General features: G+C 49.8%; 1 protein-coding gene across 1 annotated transcript in view; it reads right to left on the bottom strand.

Moving 5' to 3' along the window:
* Nucleotides 1-5,863, bottom strand: part of LOC139394454 (red-sensitive opsin-like) — a 9,367-nt gene extending 3,504 nt beyond the window's left edge. Inside the window, exons 1-4 of the mRNA XM_071142523.1 lie at nt 5,773-5,863; nt 4,272-4,568; nt 1,586-1,754; nt 1,185-1,350 (exon numbers count right to left, since the gene is read on the bottom strand). Of these exons, the coding sequence (XP_070998624.1) occupies nt 1,185-1,350; nt 1,586-1,754; nt 4,272-4,568; nt 5,773-5,863 (723 nt within the window). The remainder of the gene's footprint in view (nt 1-1,184; nt 1,351-1,585; nt 1,755-4,271; nt 4,569-5,772) is intronic.
* Nucleotides 5,864-19,309: the final 13,446 nt, after the last annotated feature.

The following is a 19,309-nucleotide window of genomic DNA, read 5'->3' as shown; positions in this document are numbered from 1 at the left end:
TCTTCAACGCACGTTCTAATGAACTCGCACACCGAATCAGCGTATTCGTCAATGTTGTTATCTGACGCAATACGAAACATCTCCCAGTCCACGTGATGGAAGCAGTCTTGGAGTGTGGAGTCAGCTTGGTCGGACCAGCGTTGGACAGACCTCAGCGTGGGAGCCTCTTGTTTTAGTTTCTGTCTGTAGGCAGGGATCAACAAAATGGAGTCGTGGTCAGCTTTTCCGAAAGGGGGGCGGGGCAGGGCCTTATATGCGTCGCGGAAGTTAGAGTAACAATGGTCCAAGGTCTTTCCTCCCCTGGTTGCGCAATCGATATGCTGATAAAATTTGGGGAGTCTTGTTTTCAGATTAGCCTTGTTAAAATCCCCAGCTACAATGAATGCAGCCTCCGGATAAATTGTTTCCAGTTTGCAGAGAGTTAAATAAAGTTCGTTCAGAGCCATCGATGTGTCTGCTTGGGGGGGGATATATACGGCTGTGATTATAATCGAAGAGAATTCTCTTGGTAGATAATGCGGTCTACATTTGATTGTGAGGAATTCTAAATCAGGTGAACAGAAGGATTTGAGTTCCTGTATGTTTCTTTCATCGCACCATGTCACGTTAGTCATAAGGCATACGCCCCCGCCCCTCTTTTTACCAGAAATATGTTTTTTCCTGTCTGCGCGATGCGTGGAGAAACCTGTTGGCTGCACCGCTTCGGATTGCGTCTCTCCAGTAAGCCACGTTTCCGTGAAGCAAAGAACGTTACAGTCTCTGATGTCCCTCTGGAATGCTACCCTTGCTCGGATTTCATCAACCTTGTTGTCAAGAGACTGGACATTGGCAAGAAGAATGCTAGGGAGTGGTGCGCCCGTCTCCGGAGTCTGACCAGAAGACCGCCTCGTTTCCCTCTCTTTCGGAGTCGTTTTTTTGGGTCGCTGCATAGGATCCACTCCGTTGTCCTGTTTGTAAGGCAGAACACAGGATCCGCGTCGCGAAAAACATATTCTTGGTCGTACTGATGGTGAGTTGATGCTGATCTTATATTCAGTAGTTCTTCTCGACTGTATGTAATGAAACCTAAGATGACCTGGGGTACTAATGTAAGAAATAACACGTAAAAAAACAAAAAACTGCATAGTTTCCTAGGAACGCGAAGCGAGGCGGCCATCTCTGTCGGCGCCGGATGTATCACTTACGGCACGGATGGCCAGCCACACAAACAGGTAGCAGAAGACGATCACTCCCAGGGGCAGGAAGCAACATGTAATCATGAGAACGATCATGTATGACAGGACTCCAGGATCCTCATTACCTCCGAACACATCAGGTCCACAGGACGTTTTCAGTCCATGAGGCCAGTACCTGATTGAGGGAGAGAGAGATACAGAGATGGGTTGAATAATGGTTGAATAATGGTTGAATAATGGTTGAATAATGGTTGAATAATGGTTGAATAATGGTTGAATAATGGTTGAATAATGGTTGAATAATGGTTGAATAATGGTTGAATAATGGTTGAATAATTAAACCTTTTTTTTTTGTTGAACAATGTGACGTTTTTCCATCCTCAGTGAAAGAAAAAGAGAAGATGTCCCACCTGCTCCAGCCGAAGATAGGAGGGGCGCACCAGAGAGCAGACCAGACCCAGGAGAAGATTATACCTCCCATGGCCCATTTAGCATCGAACTTGACATTTCCAAAGGGCTTACACACCACCACCCATCTCTCCCAGGAGATAACAGCCAGAGACCACAGACCAGCAATACCTGCATGAGACATACACATGAGATATACACATGAGATATACACATTAGATATACACATTAGATATACACATGTAGAATTTCCTTCTTAACCCTTGTGTCGTGTTCGGGTCTGTGGGACCCATTTTCAATGTTTACTAAAAGAAAAATGGTACAACTTGTTTTTTCTCCAACCTGAGACTCATTGGCCTTGGCTCAATTTCTGTGAAGAACATATAAAATAACACATTTTTATTTTACATTTACATTTGTTTTTACTTCAAGGTCTCAGAGCAAGTGACGTCACCGATTGAAACGCTATTTAGCGCGAACACCGCTAACTAGCTAGCCATTTCACATCCGTTACACTCACCCCCCTTTTGACCTCCTCCTTTTCCGCAGCAACCAGTGATCCGGGTCACGGCACCAATGTAACAGTATAACTTTAGACCGTCCCCTCGCCCATAGCCGGGCGCAAACCAGGGACCCTCTGCACACATCAACAACAGTCACCCACGAAGCATCGTTACCCATCGCTCCACAAAAGCCACGGCCCTTGCAGAGCAAGGGGAACAACTACTTCAAGGTCTCAGAACCAGTGACATCACCGATTGAAACGCTATTTATCGCGCACCACCGCTAACTAGCTAGCCATTTCACATCCGTTACATATAAACAGGATTTATTCCACCCATGTCTTGATTATAATACATTTTTGTTCTAAAAAACAAATAGCGCTTTTATTGATAAATGTGATGTAGCAGAGGTTAATGGCAAATATTAACCATGTACACTGTCTATATTGCTTGTAATTGATATGTCAACATCTAAGTATAAAGTATTTTTACCTAAATTGTTATGGCTGTATTGTTTTGGGTCCACCAGACCCATGTTTACATTAGGTGAAAAACAAAAACATATATATTTTACACTTATTTTACCAGGTCAGTTAACTGAGAACATTCTCATTTACAGCAACGACCTGGGGAATAGTTACAGGGGAGAGGAGGGGGAGGAATGAGCCAATTGGAAGCTGGGGATTATTAGGTGGTATGAAGGACAGATTGGGACACCAGGGTTAACACCCCTACTCTTACAATAAGTGCCATGGGATCTTTAGTGACCTCAGAGAGTCAGGACATCCTTTTAACGTCCCATCCGAAAGACGGCACCTTTCACAGGGCAGTGTCCCCAATCCCTGCCCTGGGACATTGGGATATTTTTTTCTAGACCAGAGGAAAGAGTGATTCCAACTGGCCCTCCCACACCACTTCCAGCAGCATCTGGTCTCCCATCCAGGGACCTGACCAGAACCAACCCTGCTTAGCTCCAGAAGCAAGCCAGCAGTGGGATGCAGGGTGGTATGCAGGGTGGTATGCAGGGTGGTATGCTGGGTGGTATGCTGGGTGGTATGCAGGGTGATATGCAGGGTGGTATGCAGGGTGGTATGCAGGGTGGTATGCTGGGTGGTATGCTGGGTGGTATGCTGGGTGGTATGCAGGGTGATATGCAGGGTGGTATGCAGGGTGGTATGCAGGGTGGTAGGCAGGGTGGTATGCAGGGTGGTAGGCAGGGTGGTATGCAGGGTGGTAGGCAGGGTGGTATGCAGGGTGGTAGGCAGGGTGGTATGCAGGGTGGTATGCAGGGTGGTATGCTGGGTGGTATGCTGGGTGGTATGCAGGGTGGTATGCAGGGTGATATACGGGGTGGTATGCTGGGTGGTATGCAGGGTGGTATGCAGGGTGGTTTTCAGGGTGGTATGCAGGGTGACATGCAGGGTGATATGCAGGGTGGTATGCAGGGTGGTATGCAGGGTGGCATGCTGGGTGATATGCAGGGTGGTATGCAGGGTGGTATGCAGGGTGGTATGCAGGGTGACATGCAGGGTGGTATGCAGGGTGGTATGCAGGGTGGTATGCAGGGTGATATACAGGGTGGTATTATGGGTGATATGCAGGGTGGTATGCAGGGTGACATGCAGGGTGGTATGCAGGGTGGTATGCAGGGTGACATGCAGGGTGGTGTGCAGGGTGGTAGGCAGGGTGGTATGCTGGGTGGCATGCTGGATAGTATGCAGGGTGATATGCAAGGTGGTATGCTGGGTGGCATGCTGGGTGGCATGCTGGATGGTATGCAGGGTGATATGCAGGGTGATATGCTGGGTGATATGCTGGGTGGTATGCAGGGTGATATGCAGGGTGGTATGCTGGGTGGTATGCTGGGTGGCATGCTGGATGGTATGCAGGGTGGTATGCAGGGTGGTATGCTGGGTGATATGCAGGGTGGTATGCTGGATGGTATGCAGGGTGATATGCAGGGTGATATGCTGGGTGGTATGCAGGGTGATATGCAGGGTGGTATGCTGGGTGGTATGCTGGGTGGCATGCTGGATGGTATGCAGGGTGGTAGGCTGGGTGGCATGCAGGGTGATATGCTGGATGGTATGCTGGGTGGAATGCAGGGTGGTATGCTGCTGGCTTGAACACCACACAAGGATTAAATATGAAACCAAAATGGAGTCCATATAAAAAGGCATCTTACCACATGTGGCGACGGTGAATCCCTCAAAGACACACATCGGGTGTCCAAGAATAAAGTAGCCAAACATCTGGTTGCAAACGCTGATGGTGCTCGCCAAAAGAGTCTCCGCAATGTCGGCAAACGCCAGGTTGACCAGGATCCAGTTGAGAGGATGTTGGAGCTTCTTGAATTTGGCAGTGGCCACCAGTACCAGGCCGTTGGTGAAGGTTGAGGCGACGACCACAAAGAGCATCCAGAGTGTTGAGATGTTGTACACCCATCTTGGAGCAATGTGGTAGTTAGGGCCCTCAAAAGGATCTGCAAATTTAAAAAGAGAATTAAAAAAACAGATATGTATAAGTTGAATACAACTTCCAAATCAAATCAAATAAAATCAAATTTATTTACATAGCCCTTCGTACATCAGCTGATATCTCAAAGTGCTGTACAGAAACCCAGCCTAAAACCCCAAACAGCAAGCAATGCAGGTGTAGAAGCACGGTGGCTAGGAAAAACTCCCTAGAAAGGCCAGAACCTAGGAAGAAACCTAGAGAGGAACCAGGCTATGTGGGGTGGCCAGTCCTCTTCTGGCTGTACCAGGTAGAGATTATAAACCTAGAGAGGAACCAGGCTATGAGGGGTGGCCAGTCCTCTTCTGGCTGTACCAGGTAGAGATTATAAACCTAGAGAGGAACCAGGCTCTGAGGGGTGGCCAGTCCTCTTCTGGCTGTACCAGGTAGAGATTATAAACCTAGAGAGGAACCAGGCTCTGAGGGGTGGCCAGTCCTCTTCTGGCTGTGCCGGGTGGAGAGGAACCAGGCTATGTGGGGTGGCCAGTCCTCTTCTGGCTGTGCCGGGTGGAGATATATAACAGAACATGGCCAAGATGACTTATTGATGTAGTCAAATGAGAACAGTAAATAATATGTTGAACAGAATGTGTGCATCAAAAGTTCTGAACAAAGAAAACATTGTCATACAATGAAATATACTGTTTGTGTTAGTGTGTATACTGCTACTGCCAGTTGTGAATGGTATGTCTGTTGGCTGTTGGTGAAATATCTTATCAAGGAAAAGACCTTTCAGCAACTTCACTTACCATTATCTTCTGTAAATATACAACCACTACAATACTTTAGGATAATCCACAGAATTAGGCTCTTTCACTCCTTCTACCGGATGATATCAAGCCCAGGCACGACACTGACAGGATTTACTGTACCTTTGGTATGATATCAAGCCCAGGCACTACACTGACAGGATGTACTGTACCTTTGGTATGATATCAAGCCCAGGCACGACACTGACAGGATGTACTGTACCTTTGGTATGATATGAAGCCCAGGCACTACACTGACAGGATGTACTGTACCTTTGGTATGATATCAAGCCCAGACACTACACTGACAGGAAGTACTGTACCTTTGGTATGATATCAAGCCCAGGCACTACACTGACAGGATGTACTGTACCTTTGGTATGATATCAAGCCCAGGCACTACACTGACAGGAAGTACTGTACCTTTGGTATGATTGCTGTTGGTGTAGGCAAAGCCTGATTCTCTGGTTGTATCTTCTTGTCTCCTTGCAGCAAACACTCCTAGCTCTGCCATCCTGGGCCGGTTAATAGGAGCTAGTGAAGTTGACTGCTGAAGTCCGTGCATCTCCACTGTCCTAGTTTATATAGCATCCTTTGGGTGTTTTTAAAGGATTACGGCCTTGGAGGAATTAGGGCAGGGTATGTGATGGTATGGACTGGACTGTCTTTCCTTAATTACCGTTAATTACCACAAACGACTAATTAAGGAGGATTTCAGAGGCCCGTAATCTTGTTTGAAAGGGCATTGGTTAAAAAGTAATATAACATGGAATGCTGCTGTAACTGTGGCCCAGACTTGTCAGTAGAATGGCATTGGGACGAGGTAAGTGAGTGCTCAATATCTAACCTTCAAAAAACACAATCACTCTTCAGATTGACAATACAGAATCAAATCAAGTACCTCATATCCATCAACTTACAACATTATGAATGACTGCATGGTCATTTTCCATGAAGAAACATTTGTGGGACTTACTTTAACTCTTCATAAGTATTTTTTTTTTTTTTGGGGGGGGGGGTAGTGATTGGTAGTACTTATTGCTGTTCTGATTTCAGATTTGATAATCAGAGAAGTAGACCAAGGTCACATACTCTTTAAGTTTTTGTCTACGATGCATCGTTGGGAAAAGTGGTCAAGGTAGCTGATTTTATTTTGTTTAAGTCCCAATGTTGACTCATTGCCTCATCCCCCCCTATTGTTATCATTTGAACGTTCTGAAAAGCTCCACGGCAGTTCATTCAGCAGTGAGCGAGAAGTTAGCTAAATTAGTTGACGTGGTTAAAAACTAAAAACAGCTGTATCGTTTCCATCTGTACAAGCTGTGTTTGTGTTTCCGCTTCCAGATTTGAATAGCCGAGACGCAGACCGAAGACGTCTCACCGTCTACGTTGTTGACTGATTTGTTGGTCATGTGGTCGACGCAGACCAAAGACGTCTCACCGTCTACGTTGTTGTCTGACTTGTTGGTCATGTGGTCGACGCAGACCAAAGACGTCTCACCGTCTACGGTGTTGTCTGACTTGTTGGTCATGTGGTCGACGCAGACCAAAGACGTCTCACCGTCTACGTTGTTGTCTGACTTGTTGGTCATGTGGTCGACGCAGACCAAAGACGTCTCACCGTCTACGTTGTTGTCTGACTTGTTGGTCATGTGGTCGACGCAGACCAAAGACGTCTAACCGTCTACGTTGTTGTCTGACTTGTTGGTCATGTGGTCGACGCAGACCAAAGACGTCTAACCGTCTACGTTGTTGTCTGACTTGTTGGTCATGTGGTCGACGCAGACCAAAGACGTCTCACCGTCTACGTTGTTGTCTGACTTGTTGGTCATGTGGTCGACGCAGACCAAAGACGTCTCACAGTCTACGTTGTTGTCTGACTTGTTGGTCATTGTGGTCGACGCAGACCAAAGATGTCTCACCATCTACGTTGTTGTCTGACTTGTTGGTCGACGCAGACCAAAGACGTTTCATAGTCTACGTTGTTGTCTGACTTGTTGGTCATTGTGGTCGATGCAGACCAAAGACGTCTCACCGTCTACGTTGTTGTCTAACTTGTTGGTCATGTGGTCGACGCAGACCAAAGACGTCTCACCGTCTACGTTGTTGTCTAACTTGTTGGTCATGTGGTCGACGCAGACCAAAGACGTCTCACCGTCTACGTTGTTGTCTGACTTGTTGGTCATGTGGTCGACGCAGACCAAAGACGTCTCACCGTCTACGTTGTTGTCTGACTTGTTGGTCATGTGGTCGACGCAGACCAAAGACGTCTCACCGTCTACGTTGTTGTCTGACTTGTTGGTCATGTGGTCGACGCAGACCAAAGACGTCTCACCGTCTACGTTGTTGTCTGACTTGTTGGTCATGTGGTCTAAGCAGCTGATTTGTGTCAGGAAGTCATGATGTCACAATAGGGAGCTTTAGAATGTTAAGGAGATCCCATTAAAGTGGATGGAGAACTGAACTTAAAAAGAACACATCAACAATGTAAAATGTAAGAAACTCAATCCAGACCAGTCGACACATTTTAAAGTTTAAACAACGTTTCTAGATTAAACATTGTAAGAGGAGTTAGTGTGCAGAATAATAATAAGAAGTATGACCAAGATCTAGTCTGGACTTTAGCCCCGCAAGTCCCATCAAATGACTAATGACAATATTAAGCCTGTACTATGAAACATGTAGAATGATATCCTTAGACAATGTCAGGCCAGTACTACGGTATCCTTAGACAATGTCAGGCCGGTACTATGGTATCCTTAGACAATGTCAGGCTGGTACTATGGTATCCTTAGACAATGTCAGGCTGGTACTATGATATCCTTAGACAATGTCAGGCCAGTACTATGGTATCCTTAGACAATGTCAGGCTGGTACTATGGTATCCTTAGACAATGTCAGGCTGGTACTATGGTATCCTTAGACAATGTCAGGCCGGTACTATGGTATCCTTAGACAATGTCAGGCCGGTACTATGGTATCCTTAGACAATGTCAGGCTGGTACTATGTAACAATTCCAAGTGGTAAAGAAGCTTATTTGGACAAGTGGGGTTCCGCAGGACTTAACCTTGGAACATCTAATTGGCGTTGACAGAAGTGCAGTCAGAAACCTGTTAATCTCTCCTAAATGAAGGTTCATTTTGGGGAAGCAGGGTTCGTCCAAAAACGTGAAGGGAGTCATGTTTAAACCCCTGCGCTAATAGAGCTGATGAATGAGACGTTTAACTGTCAGCCCTGAGAAGACCTACAGGAATAGGAGAGTCATGTTTAAACCCCTGCGCTAATAGAGCTGCTGAATGAGACGTTTAACTGTCAGCCCTGAGAAGACCTACAGGAATAGGAGAGTCATGTTTAAACCCCTGCGCTAATAGAGCTGCTGAATGAGACGTTTAACTGTCAGCCCTGAGAAGACCTACAGGAATAGGAGAGTCATGATGACGCAGGGCAACAGTCTGATAAGGTGGTACCTCTCTCTGCCATTTATTTCATTGAGTTCTGATTTCACCATCCTTGACTGGTGACAGATGCTCCTGCTTTTGTGCAGAATATTTCCAGCTATACCACAACTGAAACATTCAATTGAAAGGTATAATTTCTGACATGGTACACTCTTAGAAAAAAGGTAGAAGGTAGAACCTATTTGGTTCCAAGTAGAACCATTTTGGTTCCAAGTAGAACCGTTGTGGTTCAAAGTAGCACCCTTTTGGTTCCAAGTAGAACCGTTGTGGTTCAAAGTACCACCCTTTTGGTTCCAAGTATAACACTTTTATGGCATGTATAGGGCTGTGATAGAGCCAACCTCACCATGGGGTTGGTAGAGGGCTGTGATAGAGCCAACCCCAACATGGGGCTGGTAGAGGGCTTTGATGGAGCCAACCCTATCATGGGGCTGGTAGAGGGCTGTGATAGAGCCAACCCCACCATGGGGCTGGTAGAGGGCTGTGATGGAGCCAAACCCCACCATGGGGTTGGTAGAGGGCTGTCTGTGATGGAGCCAAACCCCACCATGGGGCTGGTAGAGGGCTGTGATGGAGCCAACCCCACCATGGGGCTGGTAGAGGGCTTTGATGGAGCCAACCCCACCATGGGGTTGGTAGAGGGCTGTGATGGAGCCAACCCCATCATGGGGCTGGTATAGGGCTGTGATGGGGCTGGTATAGGGCTGTGATAGGGCTGGTATAGGGCTCTGATGGGGCTGGTATAAGGCTGTGATAGGGCTGGTATAGGGCTGGTATAGGGCTGGTATAAGGCTGTGATGGAGGTGATATAAGGCTGTGATGGGGCTGGTATAGGGCTGTGATGGGGCTGGTATAGGGCTGTAACGGGGCTGGTATAAGGCTGTGATGGAGGTGATATAAGGCTGTGATGGGGCTGGTATAAGGCTGTGATGGGGCTGGTATAAGGCTGTGATGGGGGTGATATAAGGCTGTGATGGGGCTGGTATAGGGCTGGTATAAGGCTGTGATGGAGGTGATATAAGGCTGTGATGGGGCTGGTATAAGGCTGTGATGGGGCTGGTATAAGGCTGTGATGGAGGTGATATAAGGCTGTGATGGGGCTGGTATAAGGCTGTGATGGGGCTGGTATAGGGCTGGTATAGGGCTGTGATGGGGCTGGTATAAGGCTGTGATGGGGCTAGTAGAGGGCTGTGATGGGGCTAGTATAGGGCTGTGATGGGGCTGGTATAAGGCTGTGATGGGGCTGGTATAGGGCTGTGATGGGGCTGGTATAGGGCTGTGATGGGGCTGGTATAAGGCTGTGATGGGGCTGGTATAGGGCTGTGATGGGGCTGGTATAGGGCTGTGATGGGGCTGGTATAGGGCTGTGATGGGGCTGATATAGGGCTGGTATAGGGCTCTGATGGGGCTGGTATAGGGCTCTGACGGGGCTGGTATAGGGCTGTGATGGGGCTGGTATAGGGCTGGTATAGGGCTGGTATAGGACTGGTGTAGGGCTGTGATGGGGCTGGTATAGGGCTGGTATAAGGCTGTGATGGGGCTGGTATAAGGCTGTGATGGGGCTGGTATAAGGCTGTGATGGGGCTGGTATAGGGCTGTGATGGGGCTGGTATAAGGCTGTGATGGGGCTGGTATAAGGCTGTGATGGGGCTGGTATAGGACTGTGATGGGGCTGGTATAGGGCTGGTATAGGACTGGTATAGGGCTGTGATGGGGCTGGTATAGGGCTCTGGCGGGGCTGGTATAGGGCTGTGATGGGGCTGGTATAAGGCTGTGATGGGGCTGGTATAAGGCTGTGATGGGGCTGGTATAAGGCTGTGATGGGGCTGGTATAGGGCTGTGATGGGGCTGGTATAGGGCTGTGATGGGGCTGATATAGGGCTGGTATAGGGCTCTGATGGGGCTGGTATAGGGCTCTGACGGGGCTGGTATAGGGCTGTGATGGGGCTGGTATAGGGCTGGTATAGGGCTGGTATAGGACTGGTGTAGGGCTGTGATGGGGCTGGTATAGGGCTGGTATAAGGCTGTGATCGGGCTGGTATAAGGCTGTGATGGGGCTGGTATAAGGCTGTGATGGGGCTGGTATAGGGCTGTGATGGGGCTGGTATAAGGCTGTGATGGGGCTGGTATAAGGCTGTGATGGGGCTGGTATAGGACTGTGATGGGGCTGGTATAGGGCTGGTATAGGACTGGTATAGGGCTGTGATGGGGCTGGTATAGGGCTCTGACGGGGCTGGTATAGGGCTGTGATGGGGCTGGTATAAGGCTGTGATGGGGCTGGTATAAGGCTGTGATGGGGCTGGTATAAGGCTGTGATGGGGCTGGTATAGGGCTGTGATGGGGCTGGTATTGGGCTGGTATAGGGCTGGTATAGGGCTGTGATGGGGCTGGTAGAGGGCTGTGATGGGGCTGGTATAGGGCTGTGATGGGGCTGGTATAAGGCTGTGATGGGGCTGGTAGAGGGCTGTGATGGGGCTGGTATTGGGCTGTGATGGGGCTGGTATAGGGCTGTGATGGGGCTGGTATAAGGCTGTGATGGGGCTTTTAAAGGCTGGTATAGGGCTGGTATAGGACTGGTGTAGGGCTGTGATGGGGCTGGTATAGGGCTGGTATAAGGCTGTGATGGGGCTGGTATAAGGCTGTGATGGGGCTGGTATAAGGCTGTGATGGGGCTGGTATAGGGCTGTGATGGGGCTGGTATAAGGCTGTGATGGGGCTGGTATAAGGCTGTGATGGGGCTGGTATAGGGCTGGTATAGGGCTGGTATAGGGCTGTGATGGGGCTGGTAGAAGGCTGTGATGGGGCTGGTATAGGGCTGTGATGGGGCTGGTATAAGGCTGTGATGGGGCTGGTATAGGGCTTTGATGGGGCTGGTATAGGGCTGTGATGGGGCTGGTATAGGGCTGTGATGGGGCTGGTATAAGGCTGTGATGGGGCTGGTATAGGGCTCTGATGGGGCTGGTATATGGCTCTGACGGGGCTGGTATAGGGCTGTGATGGGGCTGGTATAGGGCTGGTATAGGGCTGGTATAGGACTGGTATAGGGCTGTGATGGGGCTGGTATAGGGCTTGTATAAGGCTGTGATGGGGCTGGTATAAGGCTGTGATGGGGCTGGTATAGGGCTGTGATGGGGCTGGTATTGGGTTGTGATGGGGCTGGTATTGGACTATGATGGGGCTGGACTACCCAACGCAGAGATAATGTACGCAGGAAGATATCTGAGGACAGGTTTGCGTCATTAGACTAAACACTGTGAATGATGTTGGCAAGGTGTGAATGAGATAATTAGGTGATTGTTGAAAGGATAAGGAAGGATCAGGGAGTTAAGGAGTCAGTCCAGGGTAAATAGCTGAGATACAGAAATCCAGCTGACTACTAGGAAGTCCTGGCGACACCCAACCAAGGTGCCAGATCACCACAATACCTGGAAAACACAGCATAAGATAAAGGAAGCGTTAGAATCAAACTAAAACTTTATTAGTCACATGCGCCGAATACAACAGTGTAGACTTTACCATGAAATGCTGACTTACAAGCCCTTAACCAACAGTGTAGACTTTACCATGAAATGCTGACTTACAAGCCCTTAACCAACAGTACAGTTCAAGAAGAAGAACATATTTACCAAGTAAGCTAAAATAAAAAGTTATAATAAAAAGTAACACAAAAAGAATAACAATAACGAGGCTCTATTACAGGGGGTACCGGTACAGAGTCAGTGTGGAGGCTATATACAGGGGGCACCGGTACAGAGTCAGTGTGGAGGCTATATACAGGGGGTACTGGTACAGAGTCAGTGTGGAGGCTATATACAGGGGGTACCAGTACAGAGTCAGTCTGGAGGCTATATACAGGGGGCACCGGTACAGAGTCAGTCTGGAGGCTATATACAGGGGGTACTGGTACAGAGTCAGTGTGGAGGCTATATACAGGGGGTACCGGTACAGAGTCAGTGTGGAGGCTATATACAGGGGGTACTGGTACAGAGTCAGTGTGGAGGCTATATACAGGGGGTACTGGTACAGAGTCAGTGTGGAGGCTATATACAGGGGGTACTGGTACAGAGTCAGTGTGGAGGCTATATACAGGGGGAACGGTACAGAGTCAGTGTGGAGGCTATATACAGGGGGTACTGGTACAGAGTCAGTGTAGAGGCTATATACAGGGGGTACTGGTACAGAGTCAGTGTGGAGGCTATATACAGGGGGTAACCGGTACAGAGTCAATGTGGAGGCTATATACAGGGGGGTACCGGTACAGAGTCAATGTGGAGGCTATATACAGGGGGTACCGGTACAGAGTCAGTGTGGAGGCTATATACAGGGGGAACCGGTACAGAGTCAGTGTGGAGGCTATATACAGGGGGCACCTGTACCGAGTCAGTGTGGAGGCTATATACAGGGGGCACCGGTACCGAGTCAGTGTGGAGGCTATATACAGGGGGTACCGGTACAGAGTCAGTGTGGAGGCTATATACAGGGGGCACCGGTACCGAGTCAGTGTGGAGGCTATATACAGGGGGCACCGATACCGAGTCAGTGTGGAGGCTATATACAGGGGGTACCGGTACAGAGTCAGTGTGGAGGCTATATACAGTGGGCACCGGTACCGAGTCAGCGTGGAGGCTATATACAGGGGGCACCGGTACAGAGTCAGTGTGGAGGCTATATACAGGGGGCACCGGTACAGAGTCAGTCTGGAGGCTATATACAGGGGGTACTGGTACAGAGTCAGTGTGGAGGCTATATACAGGGGGTACCGGTACAGAGTCAGTGTGGAGGCTATATACAGGGGGTACCGGTACAGAGTCAGTGTGGAGGCTATATACAGGGGGTACTGGTACAGAGTCAGTGTGGAGGCTATATACAGGGGGTACTGGTACAGAGTCAGTGTGGAGGCTATATACAGGGGGTACTGGTACAGAGTCAGTGTGGAGGCTATATACAGGGGGTACTGGTACAGAGTCAGTGTGGAGGCTATATACAGGGGGTACGGTACAGAGTCAGTGTGGAGGCTATATACAGGGGGTACTGGTACAGAGTCAGTGTAGAGGCTATATACAGGGGGTACTGGTACAGAGTCAGTGTGGAGGCTATATACAGGGGGTAACCGGTACAGAGTCAATGTGGAGGCTATATACAGGGGGGTACCGGTACAGAGTCAATGTGGAGGCTATATACAGGGGGTACCGGTACAGAGTCAGTGTGGAGGCTATATACAGGGGGAACCGGTACAGAGTCAGTGTGGAGGCTATATACAGGGGGCACCTGTACCGAGTCAGTGTGGAGGCTATATACAGGGGGCACCGGTACCGAGTCAGTGTGGAGGCTATATACAGGGGGTACCGGTACAGAGTCAGTATGGAGGCTATATACAGGGGGCACCGGTACCGAGTCAGTGTGGAGGCTATATACAGGGGGCACCGGTACCGAGTCAGTGTGGAGGCTATATACAGGGGGTACCGGTACAGAGTCAGTGTGGAGGCTATATACAGTGGGCACCGGTACCGAGTCAGCGTGGAGGCTATATACAGGGGGCACCGGTACAGAGTCAGTGTGGAGGCTATATACAGGGGGCACCGGTACAGAGTCAGTCTGGAGGCTATATACAGGGGGTACTGGTACAGAGTCAGTGTGGAGGCTATATACAGGGGGTACTGGTACAGAGTCAGTGTGGAGGCTATATACAGGGGGTACTGGTACAGAGTCAGTGTGGAGGCTATATACAGGGGGTACTGGTACAGAGTCAGTGTGGAGGCTATATACAGGGGGTACGGTACAGAGTCAGTGTGGAGGCTATATACAGGGGGTACTGGTACAGAGTCAGTGTAGAGGCTATATACAGGGGGTACTGGTACAGAGTCAGTGTGGAGGCTATATACAGGGGGTAACCGGTACAGAGTCAATGTGGAGGCTATATACAGGGGGGTACCGGTACAGAGTCAATGTGGAGGCTATATACAGGGGGTACCGGTACAGAGTCAGTGTGGAGGCTATATACAGGGGGAACCGGTACAGAGTCAGTGTGGAGGCTATATACAGGGGGCACCTGTACCGAGTCAGTGTGGAGGCTATATACAGGGGGCACCGGTACCGAGTCAGTGTGGAGGCTATATACAGGGGGTACCGGTACAGAGTCAGTATGGAGGCTATATACAGGGGGCACCGGTACCGAGTCAGTGTGGAGGCTATATACAGGGGGCACCGGTACCGAGTCAGTGTGGAGGCTATATACAGGGGGTACCGGTACAGAGTCAGTGTGGAGGCTATATACAGTGGGCACCGGTACCGAGTCAGCGTGGAGGCTATATACAGGGGGCACCGGTACAGAGTCAGTGTGGAGGCTATATACAGGGGGCACCGGTACAGAGTCAGTCTGGAGGCTATATACAGGGGGTACTGGTACAGAGTCAGTGTGGAGGCTATATACAGGGGGTACCGGTACAGAGTCAGTGTGGAGGCTATATACAGGGGGTACTGGTACAGAGTCAGTGTGGAGGCTATATACAGGGGGTACTGGTACAGAGTCAGTGTGGAGGCTATATGCAGGGGGTACTGGTACAGAGTCAGTGTGGAGGCTATATACAGGGGGTACTGGTACAGAGTCAGTGTGGAGGCTATATACAGGGGGTACGGTACAGAGTCAGTGTGGAGGCTATATACAGGGGGTACTGGTACAGAGTCAGTTTGGAGGCTATATACAGGGGGTACTGGTACAGAGTCAGTGTGGAGTTTATATACAGGGGGTAACCGGTACAGAGTCAATGTGGAGGCTATATACAGGGGGTACCGGTACAGAGTCAATGTGGAGGCTATATACAGGGGGTACCAGTACAGAGTCAGTGTGGAAGTATATAAACAGGGGGCACCGGTACAGAGTCAATGTGGAGGCTATATACAGGGGGTACCGGTACAGAGTCAGTGTGGAGGCTATATACAGGGGGAACCGGTACAGAGTCAGTGTGGAAGCTATATACAGGGGGAACCGGTACAGAGTCAGTGTGGAGGCTATATACAGGGGGAACCGGTACAGAGTCAGTGTGGAGGCTTTATACTGGGGGAACCGGTACAGAGTCAGTGTGGAGGCTATATACAGGGGGAACCGGTACAGAGTCAGTGTGGAGGCTATAAACAGGGGGAACCCGTACAGAGTCAGAGTGGAGGCTATATACAGGGGGAACCGGTACAGAGTCAGTGTGGAGGCTATATACAGGGGGAACCGGTACAGAGTCAGTGTGGAGGCTATATACAGGGGGAACCGGTACAGAGTCAGTGTGGAGGCTATATACAGGGGGTACCAGTACAGAGTCAATGTGGAGGCTATAAACAGGGGGCACCGGTACCGAGTCAATGTGGAGGCTATATACAGGGGGAACCGGTACAGAGTCAATGTGGAGGCTATAAACAGGGGGCACCGGTACCGAGTCAGTGTGCAGGGGTACAGGCTAGTTGAGGTAAGCTGTACATGTAGGTGGGGGCGAAGTGACTATGCATAGGTAACTAACGTTCAATGTAAATTGTCCGGTTGTGATTTGTATGAGTTGTTCAGCAGTCTAATGGCTTGTTCAGCAGTCTTATGGCTTGTTCAGCAGTCTAATGGCTTGGGGGTAGAAGCTGTTGAGGAGCCTTTTGGTCCTAGACTTGGCACTCTGCTACCGCTTGCCGTGCGATAGCAGAGAAAAAAGTCTATAACTTGGGTGACTGGAGTCTCTGACAATTTTATGGGCGTTCCTTTTTGACACCGCCTATTATATAGGTCCTGGATGGCAGGAAGCTTGGCCCCAGTTATGTACTGGGCCGTTTGCACTAGCCTCTGTAGCGCCTACGGTCAGATGCCGAGCAGTTGCCATACCAGGCGGTGATGCAACCGGTCAGGATGCTCTCGATGGTGCAGCTGAAGAACCTTTTGAGGATCTGGGGACCCATGCCAAATCTTTTCAGTCTCCTGAGGGGGGAAAAGGTTTTGTCGTGCCCTCTTCACGACTGTCTTGGTATGTTTGGACTATGATAGTTTGTTGGTGATGTGGACACCAAGGAACTTGAAACTCTCGACCCGCTCCACTACAGCCCCGTCGATGTTAATAGGGGCCTGTTCGGCCTGTTCCTTTTCCTGTAGTCCACGATCAGCTCCTTAGTCTTGCTCACATTGAGGGAGAGGTTGTTGTCCTGGCACCACACTGACACGTCTCTGACCTCCTCCCTATAGACTGTCTCATCGATGTCGGTGATCAGGCCTACCACTGTTATGTCGTCAGTATTCTTAATGATGGTGTTGGAGTCGTGTTTGGCCACACAGTCATGGGTGAACAGGAGGGGACTAAGTACACACCCCTGAGGGGCCCCAGTGCTGAGGATCAGCGTGGCAGACGTGTTGTTGCCTACTCTTACCACCTGGGGGCGGCCCGTCAGGAAGTCCAGGATCCAGTTGCAGAGGGAGGTGTTTAGTCCCAGGGTCCTTAGCTTAGTGATGAGCTTCGTGGGCACTATGGTGTTGAACGCTGAGCTGTAGTCAATGAATAGCATTCTCACATAGGTGTTCCTTTTGTCCAGGTGGGAAAGGGCAGTGTGGAGTGTGATTGTGATTGCATCATCTGTGGATCTGTTGGGGTGGTATGCAAATTGGAGTGGGTCTGGGGTGTCCGGGAGGATGCTGTTGACGTGAGCCTTAACCAGCCTTTCAAAGCACTTCATAGCTACTGACGTGAGTGCCACGGGCCGGTAATTATTTAGGCAGGTCACCTTGGCGTTCTTGGGCACTTTGTCTTGTGAAATATGCTTACAGTAAACGTTTGGGTATTTCCCTTTGCAGGTCCTAAATATGACTGACGCTTTGGTGACATAGAGTTTCAAAGGGACGTGGTCGAGGACATTTTGAGGTGAAAGTTTAAAATGGATTCATTGTGTTCATGCTATTCAGTTTGTTTTATTGAAGTCGCCCCCAGTGTTTAGGATTGAGGGGAGGAGAGGAGAGGACTCTCAGCAGTAGCTCCAGTGTTTAGGATGGAGGAGAGGAGAGGAGAGGACTCTCAGCAGTAGCTCCAGTGTTTAGGATGGAGGAGAGGAGAGGAGAGGACTCTCAGCAGTAGCTCCAGTGTTTAGGATGGAGAAGAGGAGAGGAGAGGACTCTCAGCAGTAGCTCCAGTGTTTAGGATGGAGGAGAGGAGAGGAGAGGACTCTCAGCAGTAGCTCCAGTGTTTAGGATGGAGGAGAGGAGAGGAGAGGACTCTCAGCAGTAGCTCCAGTGTTTAGGATGGAGAAGAGGAGAGGAGAGGACTCTCAGCAGTAGCTCCAGTGTTTAGGATGGAGGAGAGGAGAGGAGAGGAGAGGACTCTCAGCAGTAGCTCCAGTGTTTAGGATGGAGGGGAGGAGAGGAGAGGACTCTCAGCAGTAGCTCCAGTGTTTAGGATGGAGGGGAGGAGAGGAGAGGACTCTCAGCAGTAGCTCCAGTGTTTAGGATGGAGGAAAGGAGAGGAGAGGAGAGGACTCTCAGCAGTAGCTCCAGTGTTTAGGATGGAGGAGAGGAGAGGAGAGGAGAGGACTCTCAGCAGTAGCTCCAGTGTTTAGGATGGAGGAGAGGAGAGGAGAGGACTCTCAGCAGTAGCTCCAGTGTTTAGGATGGAGAAGAGGAGAGGAGAGGACTCTCAGCAGTAGCTCCAGTGTTTAGGATGGAGGAGAGGAGAGGAGAGGACTCTCAGCAGTAGCTCCAGTGTTTAGGATGGAGGAGAGGAGAGGAGAGGACTCTCAGCAGTAGCTCCAGTGTTTAGGATGGAGAAGAGGAGAGGAGAGGACTCTCAGCAGTAGCTCCACTGTTTAGGATGGAGTAGAGGAGAGGAGAGGAGAGGACTCTCAGCATTAGCTCCAGTGTTTAGGATGGAGGGGAGGAGAGGAGAGGACTCTCAGCAGTAGCTCCAGTGTTTAGGATGGAGGGGAGGAGAGGAGAGGACTCTCAGCAGTAGCTCCAGTGTTTAGGATGGAGGAAAGGAGAGGAGAGGAGAGGACTCTCAGCAGTAGCTCCAGTGTTTAGGATGGAGGAGAGGAGAGGAGAGGAGAGGACTCTCAGCAGTAGCTCCAGTGTTTAGGATGGAGGAGAGGAGAGGAGAGGACTCTCAGCAGTAGCTCCAGTGTTTAGGATGGAGAAGAGGAGAGGAGAGGAGAGGACTCTCAGCAGTAGCTCCAGTGTTTAGGATGGAGGAAAGGAGAGGAGAGGACTCTCAGCAGTAGCTCCAGTGTTTAGGATGGAGAAGAGGAGAGGAGAGGAGAGGACTCTCAGCAGTAGCTCCAGTGTTTAGGATGGAGAAGAGGAGAGGAGAGGACTCTCAGCAGTAGCTCCAGTGTTTAGGATGGAGAAGAGGAGAGGAGAGGACTCTCAGCAGTAGCTCCAGTGTATAGGATGGAGAAGAGGAGAGGAGAGGACTCTCAGCAGTAGCTCCAGTGTTTAGGATGGAGGAGAGGAGAGGAGAGGACTCTCAGCAGTAGCTCCAGTGTTTAGGATGGAGGAGAG

This window comes from Oncorhynchus clarkii, unplaced genomic scaffold (assembly GCF_045791955.1).
Source record: "Oncorhynchus clarkii lewisi isolate Uvic-CL-2024 unplaced genomic scaffold, UVic_Ocla_1.0 unplaced_contig_3995_pilon_pilon, whole genome shotgun sequence".
Classification (NCBI taxonomy): domain Eukaryota; kingdom Metazoa; phylum Chordata; class Actinopteri; order Salmoniformes; family Salmonidae; genus Oncorhynchus; species Oncorhynchus clarkii.
The sequence above is the reverse complement of the archived record's forward strand: the minus strand, read 5'-3'. Positions and strand labels throughout refer to the sequence as shown.